The following is a 15183-nucleotide window of genomic DNA, read 5'->3' as shown; positions in this document are numbered from 1 at the left end:
TTTGCTTGTTTGAGGTTTTTTTCCCCTTTTAATGTACTTATTGAGTTTTGGTATCAAGATAGTCCTGGTCTTATGAATGAGTTGAGAAGTGCTGCCTCTTCCTCTATTTGCTGAAAGAGTTGGTTTAAGATATCTATAATATCAATGTTATATTATACCATATCTATTATTGTGTGTAAGATATCTATTATTCTTCTCTAAAACTTCTCTAGTTCACCAGTGAAGCCATCTGGGCTTGACGTTTTCTTTGGTGCAAAGTTTTTCATTACACATTTAAGTTCTTTAACATTTATAAGACTATTAAGATTTTTTTTCTTCTTGAATCAGTTTTGGTAGTTTTTCAAGGAATGACCCATTTCATATAAATTATCCAATTTATTGGTGTAGTGTTGTTCATAATATTTTGTTATCTTTCTGTATAGATATATATCTATCTGTAAGATATATGTGTAGTGATACCTCCTTTTTCATTCCTGAATCTTAGAATTTGTGGATTCTTTTTTCTTCTTGATCATTCTGGCTAGAGGCTTGTCTATTTTAATGATGATTTTTTTAAGAAACAGCTTTTGCTTGCTTTATCTGTGCCACCCCCAGCACTGCCATTTAGGTTTTATTACTCTCTCTTCTTATATTTACTAACTATGCTTGCTTTGGGTTTTATTCTCTCTTCTTTTTCAAGCTTCTTAAAGTAGGGGGGGGGGGGCTTTGTCATTGATTTATTGTTGTAGTTGCAGGAAATGCATTGTATGATTTCTGTTCCTTTACATTTATCAAGATTTGTTTTATGGTCTCATATGTTCTATCTTTATGAGTGTCTATGTGCACTTGAAGAGAATGCATGTTCTGTGGTTGTTGAGTGGAGTGTTCTATAGATGGCAATCAGGTCAATTTGGTTGATAGTGTTGTTCAAGTCTTTTGTATCCACACTAATTTTATATCTAGTTGTCCTATTAGTGAGAACAGTTTTGAAGTCTTTATTATTGTGGACTTTTTTTTTCCTTTTAGTTCTTTCCGTTTTTGATTCATGTTTTGAAGCTTTGTTTTGGGGTATATGTATCTTTAGGATTGTTATAGCTTGTCAGTGATTTGGTTCTTTTTTTTTTTAATTTATTTATTTATGATAGTCACAGAGAGAGAGAGAGGGGGGCAGAGACATAGGCAGAGGGAGAAGCAGGCTCCATGCACCGGGAGCCCGATCTGGGATTCGATCCCGGGTCTCCAGGATCACGCCCTGGGCCAAAGGCAGGCGCTAAACCGCTGCACCACCCAGGGATCCCTCTTTTTTTTTTAAGATTTCATTTATTTATATGAAAGAGAGATCATGCACACACATGAGCACGGTAGGCAGAGGGAGAGGGAAAGAAAGAAGCAGACTCCCTGCCCAGAACTCTGAGATCATGACCTGAAGTCAAATGCTTAACTAACTGAGACACCCAGGCACCTCAATGATTTTGTTAAGTTTATACAATGATTTTCTTTATCCCTAGTAATATTTCATGTCCTAGAGTTTCCTTTGTTTGATTTTGATTTAGGCGCTCCAGCTTTCTTTTATTTATTTATTTATTTATTTATTTATTTATTTATTTATTTATTTAGATTTTGTTTATTGGGCAGCCCGGGTGGCCCAGTGGTTTAGTGCTGCCTTCAGCCCAGGGCATGATCCTGGAGACCAAGGATCAAGTCCCATGTCAGGCTCCCTGCATGTAGCCTGCTTCTCCCTCTGCCTCTCTCTCTCTCTCTCTGTCTCTCATGAATAAATAAATAAAATCTATTTTAAAAAAAGATTTTGTTTACTTCTTAACACTTCTAGGTGTGTTATAACCCTACAGTAAATATATTGTTACTATTTTTGCTTTTTTTCTTTCACCTTAAAAAAATATGAAACAGTCCACAAATTTGCACATCATCCTTGTGCAGGGGCCATGCTAATCTTCCCTGTACCATTCCAGCTGTAGTATATGTGCTGCTGATGTGAGCACTACTGTTTTTGTTTTTAGTCAGTTATCGGGCACCTGGGTGGCTCAGTGATTAAGCATCTTCCTTTGGCTCGGTGTGATCCCAGGGTCCTGGGATCGAGTCCCATATCAGGCTCCCCATGGAGAGCCTGCTTGTCCCTCTGCCTGTGTCTCTGCCTCTCTCTATCTCTCATGAATAAATAAATAAAATCTTTTTTTTAAGTCAGTTACCTGTTAAGGAGATTAAAAATGAGAAAAATATTATTTTATTTTTACCCATATGTATACCCTTTCCAGTATTGATTATTCTTTCATGCCCATCCAGGTTTCTATCTGGACCATTTTCTTTCAATCTCTAACATTTACTTTAACATTTCTCATAGCATAGTACACTGGCAGTGAATTTTGCCAGTTTTGTTCACCTGAAGGAAGCAAAACCAATGTCAGCCTCATTTTTGAGGTATTTTTGTTGGGTATAAAACTGTTGAGAATTTTTGTTTGTTTTTCTTTCTCTCTCAGGACTGACCTGCTTTCTTTATTTTTTTAAGAGTTATTTCTTTATCAGAGAGAGAGAGTATGAGCAGGGGTAGGGACAGAGGAAGAGGGAGAGAATCTCAAGCAGACTCCCTGCTGAGCAGGGAGCCCAACACAGGGCTCGATCCCAGGACCTGAGCCAAAATCAGGAGTCAGACACTCAACTGACTAAGCCTCCCAGGCACCCCTGACCTGCTTTATTTCCAACAGGAGGTCTCCAATTAGTCTTATCTTTCTCCTTCTGTATAGAACAAGGCTTCTTTTCTTTGGCTTTTAAGATTGCCTTTTTATTCTTCTTTTCAACAATTTGGTCATGTTTATTGGTGTTCTGTGTTTATCTTGTTGGTAGTTTGTTGAGTTTCTTGGAGTTTTAGGTTGATAGCCTTTACCAAATTTGTAATATTTCACTACTGTTTCCTCAAATGTACCCCTTGCCCTTTTCATCACCTAGTACCATTCCACAGGTTGCTGAGATTTGAGTAACTTTTTATCTATTCAGACAGTTTCTGTGACGTGTCTTTGAATTCACTGATCTTTTTCCTTTTGTAAGGTCTAATCGGATGTTAAGCCAGTCTAGGGAATTTTTTTTTTTTTTCATTTCAAACATTGTATTTCAAGCTTTAGAGTTCCACTTGATTCTTCTTTGTATCTTCCATTTCTCTTCTTATTGTGTTCATATTTTTCTTTAAGTCCTCCAACAGGCTTATAATAGCTATTTAGTCTGTCAACTAAATCCCATTATCTCTTGTCATTTCTGGTTCTCTTTTTATTATTCCCCCACCCCACCCCCAATTATCCTGTTTCTTTGGAATTTTACAGTAATTTTTAGTGATTGAGACATTTTTGTAAAGGACATTGTCTTTGCCCATAAGTTTATTTATTTATTTAGATTGTATTTATTTATTCATGAGAGACAGAGATAGGCAGAGGGAGAAGCAGGTTCCCTCGGGAGTCTGTTGCGGGACTCCATCCCAGGATCCCCAGATCACGACCTGAGCCAAAGGCAGATGCTCAACCACTGAGCCACCCAGGGTCCCTGCCCATACGTTTAGATGTTGATGGGAATGTTTCCAAATGTCTGCTTTCAAACTGCTATCACTATAGCCTGAGTTTCTTTCAAGAAGTGTTTTTCCCCCCCACCCAGTATTAAAACATCACGTCTACTTCAAAGACATAGATATGTGTGTTTCTTTTTTCAAAAATGTCTGTCAGGCAGCATATTACTGATAGCCATCTGCCATCAGAGAACAGGGCAGCTAATTTGGAACATTTAACTTTTCAAAAGAAAATTGCGCAACTCATCTTAAGCTTAAAACTCTTAAATACTTTGCCACTAAACCAACAAACCTTTTTTTGGTTCAAGTACTGCAGCTTGCTTTCTTCTCGAGGCCCAATGGCCCTTGCAAGGGTCCTTTTCTCTGTGGGTTTTCCCACCAGGAGTAGAGCCGAATACAAACTTGACTCAAATGTATTTTTATGAGAGTGATGCGCTGCTTAGCATACCGGCAGAGCACTTCAGATGTGGTATTTTCAGATCCGGAATTCACTTTGATTCTTTTTGATGTTTCCTACATCTCTCCTTAACTTTGTTCATATTCTTTAGATTCTTTTTTTTTTTTTTTTTTTTTTATATTCTTTAGATTCTTAAGCACAGGCCTCACCTTAGTCACTGATGTTGTGTTGCTTATGGTTCTCTCTTACCTTCATTGCAGCCTTCCTGGCTTTTTCTCTGTGCCTAGAGTATGCCACATTCACTCCCACCTCTGGGCCTTTGCACTGCTCTTCCCTCTGCCAAGAGCTTCAGAGTCTGTCCTCTTTGCCACCCAGATCTTAATCTCAGGGCCACCTCTTCCAAGAGGTCCTCCCTGTCCATCTGTCTCCAGAGCTCATTCCCCGTTCCCACACCCTGTTTCCTCTCTTACTGCTGCTTGGCAGTACTTTAAAGTATTTTGTTTAGTTTTGCTTTTTTATCGGTTTCCTTCATTTCAGTAAAATGTCAAGCCTTTGAGAGCATGGATTTCTGTCTTTTCACCCTCAGTGTCCCCCACCCCAAGCACCTAAAACAGTCCTGACGTCATACAGCATACATAGGCGATGGCAGTTAGATTGACGTGCTCTCTTGGCCTTGCCTGGCACTTCCGTGCATCCTGCTCTCCGACTTGCTGCGTCTTCCACAAGGATTGATTGCCCCCACAGTCTCTGTGGGCCTAAATTCTGTCTCCTCTTAAAAAAAGAAAAAAAAAAAGTTTACCTTTGCCAATTGTTTCCATCTGGGAGTGGGCTTCTGCCTATCCGATCTTCACTGTGGCCCTTCTTGCTTTCTCTTGGTCATCTGTGAACTTGGCTTATCTCTATTATGAGTCTGGTCCTGGCTAATTCTGCCGATTGTCCATCCCAGTGGACCCAGGCCTTGCCCAGAGCAGAGAGATGAGTAGCAAATACTTCTTAAATTAGTATTTGAAGAGATGGTATAATTTAGTTGGCTGCTGGTTCAGGAAGCAGAAATCTTAATTAGAATAGCGTGTTCCTGTGTGCCTTGCCGATGACTCTCATCCCCCTGTCCCCGGGTGGGATGCCAGGAGCCCCTCCCCTGACTTCTGTGACGGCTGGAATTAATGAGGTCATGTTACATGTACTTAGGAGAAGATGCTGGGTAAATACAGGTGATGGTATTGTTGTTGTTTGTTGTAATTATGTTCCGAGGCTTGTGTTGCATAATGAGCGCTATATAATGCCTCAAAGAGTATTTTAGGAATTAACTATCAGATGATTGTAAAACACTTTGCAAGTTTGTCATGTTGGGTGGATGAAACTGATAATAAAGCATGTTGACTTGGAGGAGGCAAGGGAGACAGGTTTGCAGGATTTTGTGTGTTCCTGTTCCTTGCACAGGTGTGTGCCCTGGCCTCCCCTAGATGGTTCCCTAATTGAACTGCCGAGGTCAGAGGCTTGTGACATTCAGAATGAGACCCCACAATACTTGCGTGGGGTTTAAGGGCATTGAGAGTCATTAACGAGACAAAAGGCCATGATTTCCCCTAGATTCACAGGCAGGTTGGAGTTTGGTGGGCTGAGAGTCATTGTTTTGGTCTCTGGCCCAAACATGCTAGAGTCATTATATTGTCATGTGGTAATTAGCTGTTCCTTTAATACAAGTAATAAAAATTAAGCCTAAGAGGTACTTTAGCAATGCCTTTTACATAATCCAAAACAATATTCAAATGCTGTAGGCGTCTAGTCATTCAACTGTACTGCAGTAAAGTTTGAAGTTTAATGCACAGAGATGTTTGAACATTCAGTTCATTCTTTATTCTGTGACCAGTTTTGCTACTTAGGCATTAACCTTTAATAGTGTTAAATTAAATATACATGCCTAATGAATAATTATGAGATTGCCAGAATTTTCATTTACAATGTAACGCTTTGAAATTTTGTCTAAAGGTCTAGTTACCATTCACTTGATAATGTGCATGTTATTTTTATATGTCACTGAGTTCCTGGCTGAATCCAACGAGGGAAGCAATTTTTTTATTCAAAGCAGACACAGGTCTGCTGTGGGTCCTGGCCTTTTAAAAGGAATGGACTAGAAAAGTTGTCGACAGAAATTTTAGGGATGGGGAGGGCAGTACACTAGCTTAGCTCTTTAAAAATATCATCTGTACGGGCAGTCACACCGGAAAGCCCACATGCGTGAATGTTAATAGAATTTTATCCAAGTACAGTGGTTCTCCTTCTCCTCGATGCTTCCCTAACCTCGGTGTCAAGTTTTGATGGAAGTTCCAGGTGAAGGAGGCCCTGGGCATACTGTTTGTTTCCCTCAGGCTGGTTGTCCAGTGTGAGGCCACAGGGACAAGGGTAAAAAAGGTGGAGGAAAGGGGAAGGTAGGTACCCTGGAAAGAGTTTTGAAATGGAAAAAAAAAAAAAAAACAGGACAAAAACCCCACACCTGGAATGTTCTGAGAAATTTGGTCTCTGGTGTTATTACTACCCCTACTTACAAGGAATCGTCTCCCCAAAATAGCTTTTGAAATCTAATTTAATATAAATATTTTAATGCTGATTAAAATAATAATGAAAAGCCACAAATGAGAAAGCGATGTAGTCATAAACTGTGTATACACCCAGAATAAATGCCCAGCGGCCAGGGCTGTCATGTGACGGGCAGTGTTGTGTTAAGCCCCACGCGCAGGTCCATTGGTTGCACTGGATATATCCCAGCGCCTGCCTTTTGTAAACTCTGTAGAGACGTTGGCATCGCACAGAGTTCCTGGCTCCTGGCAGACTGGCTGACTAAGGCATGGGAGATCTCCCCTCGCTTCCAGAAACTGAGGGTGGTCTGAAAAATTAATGACTCTGGTATTTGAAAATTAAGTGAGCTCTTGAATATATACCCCTGTTGATCCACTGGGCTTGGTGTTTAGCATTCCTCAAGTAGAGACTAAATCTTTGCAGCCACCTCACAAGTGATACTGGCGTCCATACCAGAAATATCTTCAGTAATCTTTTCTAAGCCCGGTGGACTCGAGTATTCCACTCTGATGGGGCCTGAGCATTCTAGAAGTACTCCACGGGTACCCAGCAGGTGGACTATGAGTGCCTTTTAGGCAGCAGAAGAAAAAATAAGATCAACACCAGAAGAGCATCTAACGTCTCTCCATTTCACACTGAATTAACAATAACACCAGAGACTGAGAGTCAGTATTGTAAATTCCATGTCTAAGGTCTCAAATTTTGGGTCAAAATACAGTTTTGTGTAAGTCAGTCTAATCACAGATGGTACATTGAGTAGGCCACAGGACCTCCCGCACATGACCATATGAAGCCTGCATTGACGTCCTCCACCCCATCAGGGGATCTTCCTTGTTGGAAGACTGGTCACTTGGAGTTAACAGACTTTGGGTTCAAGTTCTCTCTGCCTGCTAACTAGCTGAGAAACCAAGGGCAAGTCACTACACTCCCCAGAGCTTTAGCCTATACTTGTGTGACAGAGATGTACAGTGTTTCGCCTGACACATGTCACATCCCCTTCCTAGAGTTGCTGTGAGGCCCAAAAGAGAAAACATCCATCAGAGTCTTGTGGTGGTGAGACACACTCCGAGGATCAGGTGTTAACTTCCAACTTCATAAGGATTATTGGAAACTTGAGGCTTATGGCGCCTTCACACACACTGTCCATGCTGCATGCGTGGTTGACTTTCCCTGAGACTCCTCCCCTTGACCATGTGCATCCCCTTCCTGTTGGTCGGATCAAGGACTGAGAAATGTTCCAAGTGTCACACCATGCTGAAGCAGTGGACAAATCCCCACGCACCTCTGGCTGTGTGCAGGTTGTGTCCATAGGCTGGGGCCCTGGAGAGTGAGTCTGCATACACATCCTTTGTAGCCGCGCAGAAGCGTCCCTGACCAGCCAGCTGTGGGATAGGGCCCAGGGCTCTGCGGAGGGACAGGGGATGGCAAAGTCACAGGTGCCCTGACTGTTGGCAAGTGGTAGCATCCCATTGGGGGGGCCAGCAGGAGGCTGAGTTCCCGGGCACCCCAGCTGGCCTGCTTCAAGCCTCTGCATGACCATGAAAAGTGTCTACTCTGTGCTTAGAGTGGGGTGACCTGCGTGTCCCTGTCCCGTAGATCCCGTGCCCGCGCTGGACCTCGGGCAGCAGCTCCAGCTCAAAGTGCAGCGTCTGCATGACATTGAAACAGAGAACCAGAAGCTTAGGGAAACTCTGGAAGAGTACAACAAGGAATTTGCTGAAGTAAAAAATCAAGGTTAGTGGAAGATATGTTCTGTGCTTGGCTTTGTCTTGTCTTGTCTTTTCTTTTTTTCTTCTTTTCTTTTCCCCCCTCTGCCTTTAATTGCCTTCCCCACACTGTTGGGACTAGCTCTAACCGTCATCCACGTCACAAAGTCAGGGTGGGGTCCCCATCAGAATCATTACAGAGAGATAATAATAGTAATAACACTTAGCTGTTGGGAAATAAAACTTTTCCTAGGCACAGTAACTACACATGATTTTGTTGCCCTGTGATGGGACCAACCAGGAGTCTTTCAGAACCTTCCTGGATCATCATGTGATAGGATCCACCTTTTAAAAGGGTGGTTGTGTTGCCTGCGGGCGACACCTGTCAGAGAGCCAGCTCATGATCAAAGGGCCACAGCCACTAAGCCATTTAGTAGTGGCCGCTGGTACACGAAGGCTTCCAGATGCATCCTCCCAGCCTGAATGAAAGAAAACCATCAGTCAGGCAGGGAGGGCCAAGGTGGCCTGGCTCTTCCTGTCAGGGAAGAACAAAGAGATCTCGAGGCACCTAGAATCCAGATGTGTTCACCGTCTAGGATCCCGTTGGCTTGCTTGTTGCGAAGACAGGTTGTGGGCCCCATGTCGCAGCAATAGCTGCAGATCATTCTGCCAACTCTCCCTAAAACCTGACCTGTGTGTTTTGGTTTGGGGGTGTGGGTAAGGAAGGAGCTAGGAGCGAGAGGCTGACCACTTGGGTGATTCGGAGCATTTCCTCCCAGTGGACCTCTCTTTACTGCACCCCAGAATTGCTGGCTGAAGATCTTTAGAATGTCCTTTGACTTTGAGACCATTGGAGACAAGGCTTCAAGAGGCGGTCCTGAGGATCCCCTTCCTCGGTGGTTGGGAGGCTGGGGGACACAGAACCAGTGGAGGCCCCACCTTGACTGCAGGGAGCAGTGAGCCTTTGGGACACATCCAGCCAGCTTTGTCCTGCTTGAAAGTGAGGTGTCGGACATAGTGGGCTGGGATCCAGGTGAGAGAAGGTGCGGCCTTGCCCCCCACACTCCAGGTGAGAGAGAACCCGTAAATGAATGAACTCTCCGGGTTGCCCTGAAGTACCACCCAGAAAGGAAGGTGCTGCTTTTTCCCCCCTCCGGTGACCTCTGACATCTCATTTTGTCAGACCCCCTCTTTGTGTTTTTTATAGATTGATTTTGTTTTGTTGGAGTCCACCCAAGGCTCTTTGTGGCCCTCTTTTCCCACTTGGCTTGGTCAGCAACCCCATGGCCAGTTGCCCAGTGAGGAACTAGAACTGAATGTGAGATGTCCTCCTCCACTAAAAGGCCCCATTTGACGGGCTTTTTTTCAATGAAGTACCAAAGACCTGCCTTGAGACCCTTTGGTGCCACGGTTTAGCTCTGAGCCCTCACACAAGCAATCAGGGGACTTCAGTTTATGAAAAACCCTCCTTTCCTTGAGTGGGAGGCTTCACATCATGACCACTTAGGATCGTGGTAGGCTTACATGAGATCTGGGGAGGCATTTAGTATTTTTCCTGATGCTCAGTAAATATCAGAGGTTCTTACTACAAATGGTTGTTTTTTTCTAGAAATTCCCACCGCCCCCCCTTCATTTATTGATAGCTTTATAGGTTTTCCCAACTTTCAGAAAAATGAGTTTCCTCCCTTTTCTTCCCAGTATGCAGTGGTTTTGATTAGGAAAGGGAGGGTGTGCATCATGTGTATTTATCATCACAGCCATAGCGTAGATTGGTTTTTCACCAATTTACAGCAGGAGGGATTTCTCTCTATCATACACTGGAAATGGCATGGAAAGATGAGGACATTGGTGCCCAGGTGCAGCTAATAAGAGCAGAGCACTGTGGTCCTCTCTCTGCTGGGCCATTCTTCCTCCTCATTTGCTCACATGTAGGGACTCCATCTGGGGCACACTGTGGGGAATGTTCTAGACTCCAGCCTGCCTATCAGAGGACCAGAGGTTCCAGGATGAGCCAGACCCCGGCTTAGTCTTGGCTGGCCAGCAAGCAGCCCACGCAGGCTGGGGATGCCAAAGAAACCTCATCAGATGGAGTGGGAGCCCCCAGCTAGTGCCCCAAGCTCCCCTGGGAGAAGCAGAACCATGTCACACTGGGAAACACTGTTGGAATCAGGGCTGAGGTCCATGGGGTATATATACAGACATTTCCCACCAGTTGCAAGAGGCAAAAAACACTATATGTTGACGTACATGGTCACATAGACCACTGACTTAAAAGAGCGTGCATGTGTTTTCAGAATTGTCCTGTCGTGATGTCCACTTGAGAAGTATCCACTCTTGCCCAAACTTGGCCCTGTCTCTGTGGCTCGATGGTGACGTGGATCACTAGCCGTGAGGCTCACAGAGCATTTCTTTCAGGCCCCAAACAGCTACCCCCAAAGGCAGAAGGACCCCGTCTCTCCTTTCAGGTGCCCTGACAGGGTCATCGGTTTTAATTTCTTCTCTCTCTCTCTCTCTCTCTCTCTCTCTAAGGAGAACCCTTTGGGTTCTACTTAATGAAAAGGGCCAATTTCTGCCCTTAACAAAAGAGCCTTTAGTTTTTATCCACTAAGCCACTCGGGTCCTGACCTCCCAGCACATGTGCTCCTGCCTTGCTCAGCATGTCTGTGCTGCTCAGGGAGTGAAAGTGGATGCGGGTTATAACCTGAAGGACCAAGGGCCCCAGTGCAAGCTCTTACTGGTAGTCAGTGTTGTCGTGTGAGTCTGGAGCCCCACCGTCACAAGCCGCATCTGAGCCTCCCCCGCTCAACCTACCCAGGCCCCTCCATTGATTTGTGCCTTGGCCCTTTCTTGGCCTAGCCCTCTAGGAGATGGATCCATGTGCAGAAGGTGTAGTTCCCCAAGAGGTCTACCCTCCTTGGAGCTGGGACCCCAGTGCCCTGCCAGGGACTATCCATCGCAGAGGGTGATGTGGGGTATCTATGGGAGGAAGCAGGTGGAACAGTCCTGCCCTCAAGCCACCCACAGGTCTGAATCAGGACTCTGCCCTCTTTGTTACATCTGCTTTGGTGTTCCTGCTTTGAGTCATTAAAGCGATGGCTGTAAACATGCAGTTGGTGGTGGTGGGGCCCAGGCTTTCTGGGGACAGCCCTGCCCCCTGAGGGGCCCTGTGTCCTGAGCATTGAGCCCTACAGGGCTCCTTCATTGCCCAGCTCTTCTACCCCCCACCCCCAGTACTCACTCTGCCTCAGATGGGGCTCCCCCAGGCCCTGTGCCGCCTGCTCCATGCATACAAACCCCATCCACCAGCCTCCGGGCTGGATGCATCCCTTCCAGAGGAGGAGACATACACCGTGTCCACTTAGCACACTGCGTATTCCATCACTCATGAAACCGTGGAGCCAAAGCCCAGGGCCAGGGCAGTCTGTAGACTCACCTGGCTTTGGCTAAGTCTGCTTCTTCCAAAACACGCACATAATTATGAACTGTTTTTCTTTGTGAGAAAGTACTTAAACCGCACAAAAACATTATTCATCTTCCTTCGGTAGAGGATTAATTTAAAGCTCATCAATAAGATGATATTCTGTGTGACCATTGATGCTCCCCCCTACTGACTTTTTTTAAGTTGTATTGAAGAAACCATAGCTCTTCTGCCCAGCAAAATCCATTGATCCTCTTCAGCCTAAATGTTTAAAGTTCACTTTAACATTTAGGGAGTAAAAGGTCTCCGAAGGGACTCGTAACCATTGATTTTGTGTCAGGGTTGAGGAGCTAAAGTTTAAAACACCACAATCCTACCAGGTTACAAAAGCCTTGTGTATGTAGCTGCATAGAATCATGCTCCTCTCACTCCCGTCTTTCTCTTTCTGCAGAGGTTACAATAAAAGCACTTAAAGAAAAAATCCGAGAATATGAACAGACTCTGAAGAACCAAGCAGAGACTATAGCTCTTGAAAAAGAACAAAAGTTACAAAATGATTTTGCAGAAAAGGAGAGGTGAGTGTCTGTTGGGGTCCGTACACACTGACACAATGTCATACCTCTAAACTTCACACCACAAGGAGTGTTTAAAATGAGCCCTCTAGACCTGCCCAGGTGGTAAACCATGCTCCACGGGGCTCTCAGGAAAATTTCTGTTTGAAAAATAAAGGCGTCCCTTACTCTGTAATATGTGGAAATTACCTTGGGTGCCATCCATTGGTCTTTACTCATAGAGGTGATGGCATCAGATAGTTAAGGGGACCAGAGTGTGTCTGCTGGGGCCATGTGGGTCCAGGGGTCGAGCACAGAGCATGTGCGCAAGGCATGCACTGACATGAGCAGAGATGACAGGGCATGAATGTGTGCCGTCTCTGGGTAAGCCCTGGACACAGACCGAACTCCTGCCACCTTCTGAAATGAATGTGGATATTTAACATCATTCACAAATCTGGGGTTTGTTTGGGTTTTTTGGTTTTTGCCTCTTTGCCTCATTGTGCTTCATATATCAAGCATCTGATGTCAGTAAAATATGTTAGAGAAAGTGGGCTTCAGATGAGGGACCTGCCCACAGTCTCCCACTAGTTACCCAGAAGTGGGACCGGAGCCCAACCCACTACTCCAGCCCTGACTTCCCCTGGTGATCGTACTTTACCTCCCAAAGTCATCATTACAGGACCAATGTGGGTCCCTTGTGGCCTGGCAGAGCCAGGGCCAGGTGCTGCCCCCAGGAAAGAAGTGAGCCATGCAGAGAGCTGGGGCTCTGAAAGATGAGAGGACTCCTGACCCAGCCTAACTGCCTCCTAGAACAGCACTTTATGCCCAAAGCAGTTTCTCACCAGGTTGCTGATACTAGGGCAAGGGGGGTGGGATGCCAGCAATTGAAATGCCCCGGCCATAGGGAAATGGATAAGTAAAGGTGGACTGTCCCCAACTGGAACATTATGCAGCCATTAAAATAATAGCAGTGTAGAATTTGAAATGAGACCAGAAATGTGTCCAGCATGATATGGAGAGAAAAATGCATGATACAAAATTACATACAGCATGATTACAGCTGCACAGAGCAAAGTCACGCATCAGAAAATTGTGGAAGTAAATTCATCCGAGAATTTGATATGATTAAGTTGGCTTTTCAGACTTGGTAAAAGGATTAATTATATTTAAAGATGCAAATAACGGACTGACCACTCGGGATGGAGGATAAAGCTAGATTTTTTTTTTTAATCTCATTCTTTACACCAAGAAATTTAAATGGATCTAGGGCTTAAACATTAATAATTCAATCATGTGCATCTTGGAAGGAAATTTCTGCAAGTATTTTGTTTTTAATAATTTTGGAGTAGGCATTTCTTTCTAATCATAATTAAAAACTGATTGTTTAAAAATAAATAACAGTAAACATTTTAAAAGCATCAAAAACCTGGGAAGAAATTTTCTCAAAGCATAAGAGCCCTTACCAACTAATAGGAAAAAATGAGCACTACAAAGTGGATGAAGATACGCAGACAGTTTATACAAAGAGAAACAAATGCTCCAAATGCTGGGCTTTACTCAGCAGGAAAATTAGGTTTAATTTTACTCAGTGTTGGCACAGGAAAACAAACACATATTGTTGGCAAGAGTTTAAATTAGTGAGGGGTTTTTTTTGTTGTTGTTGGGAAGTTTCTCAATATCAATCAGAACAACAGTAACAAAAAAATTGCACGTACTCTTTGACCATTATAATTCTTCTGCTAGAACTTCATCCAACAGATTCACTCTCAGAATTATGCAACAATGTCTGCATAATGATCACTGCAGAATTGTTTAGTAGAAAGAGGCGATAAACAACCTAAGTGTCCACAGAGGCTGGTTACATTAATTATTTAATAAGAATGAGGAGGAGCTGCATATGCTGGTGTAGAATGTTTCCAAAGTAAGGAAATAAGTGAAAAAGCAGGCAGGGGTGGAGAGTGTGAGTTTATATATTACATGTGAGTTTATAGAATACTCCTATGTGTGTTTTGCCTGTTTTGTTTTTTTTAAAACCCAGAGCCTTGAATAGTTTTATAATTGGAATATGCAAAAACATGAGCAATCTTTCTCCATAGGTGATAGAAATTTGGCTAATTTTTTTTTTAAACACTGTAATTTCTACTTTTCTGTATTCCCAGGTTTGTTAGTATGAGAGCATGTGTTCTATTCATATGATGTAAAAATAATAAACTTATTTTTAGAAATTTTCTGCAGATGAGGAGGAAGGAATGCTATTTATTGACCAGGGAATTCATTTGGAGATCAGGGGAAATGTAAATCTGGGGACATTGGGTTCAAACATTGAGAATCTCCCATTAGGTATTACGGTCACATTTGCATTCCATTATAACAGACATGGAGCAGCTGTCACATCTATTAGCACGTCCTTTATTCCAACAAATTCCTTCATTGTGTCAGCAAAATGTAAATGTATCATTCTTCTTGGGTAACTTCAGAAAACAATGAGTGCGTGATGATGATTTTTTTTCCCCCTAAATATCTGGCATGGGAAGAACAAGTTGCATTTAAGATAACTGGCTGCATCCATTAGCACACGTCAGGTCCTGCAGGATGCACACTCTACATTGTATCACACTCGGGTACAAAGTCAGGGTGCCGAGGGTCAGGGAGCGGGTGTGCAGGGCTTGTGGCGCCACCAGCGGTAGCCAGCTGTGCGCCTGTTGTCAGTGGGGCATGTTGCAGCAAAGATCGCTGGTCATCGAGCTCCAAAGCACACAAGACTTCACTTTGGGAAACAAGATGACCAGCTGGCTTTATTTTCCTGTCCTCTTCCTTTTCAGAAAACTGCAGGAGACGCAGATGTCTACCACGTCAAAGCTAGAGGAAGCAGAACACAAAGTTCAAAGTCTGCAGACAGGTGTAGTATTCTTCATCCTATCATGAAGTCCATCCAGGGTGTACTCAAGTCGGGGGCTTTGCCCTGTCTCCTGGTCCCCCCAGGTCTT

The 15183-nt window shown here is 43.8% G+C and overlaps 1 protein-coding gene and 1 non-coding gene across 9 annotated transcripts in view; one reads left to right on the top strand and one right to left on the bottom strand.

Moving 5' to 3' along the window:
• The window catches only part of CUX1 (cut like homeobox 1), a 363660-nt gene that overhangs the window by 206493 nt on the left and 141984 nt on the right, over positions 1–15183 (top strand). For all 8 annotated transcript variants that reach the window (XM_041747111.1, XM_041747110.1, XM_041747109.1 and 5 more), the window contains exons 5-7: positions 8115–8252; positions 12094–12217; positions 15019–15095. In XM_041747111.1, coding sequence (XP_041603045.1) covers positions 8115–8252; positions 12094–12217; positions 15019–15095 — 339 coding nt within the window. The remainder of the gene's footprint in view (positions 1–8114; positions 8253–12093; positions 12218–15018; positions 15096–15183) is intronic.
• On the bottom strand, positions 1873–1979 carry LOC121488464. Its single transcript, XR_005987092.1, has one exon. It is a non-coding gene; the product is annotated as a U6 spliceosomal RNA (small nuclear RNA).

Source organism: Vulpes lagopus, chromosome 3 (assembly GCF_018345385.1).
Source record: "Vulpes lagopus strain Blue_001 chromosome 3, ASM1834538v1, whole genome shotgun sequence".
NCBI classification, from domain to species: Eukaryota; Metazoa; Chordata; class Mammalia; order Carnivora; family Canidae; genus Vulpes; species Vulpes lagopus.
This window is presented reverse-complemented; position numbering and strand designations above follow the sequence as displayed.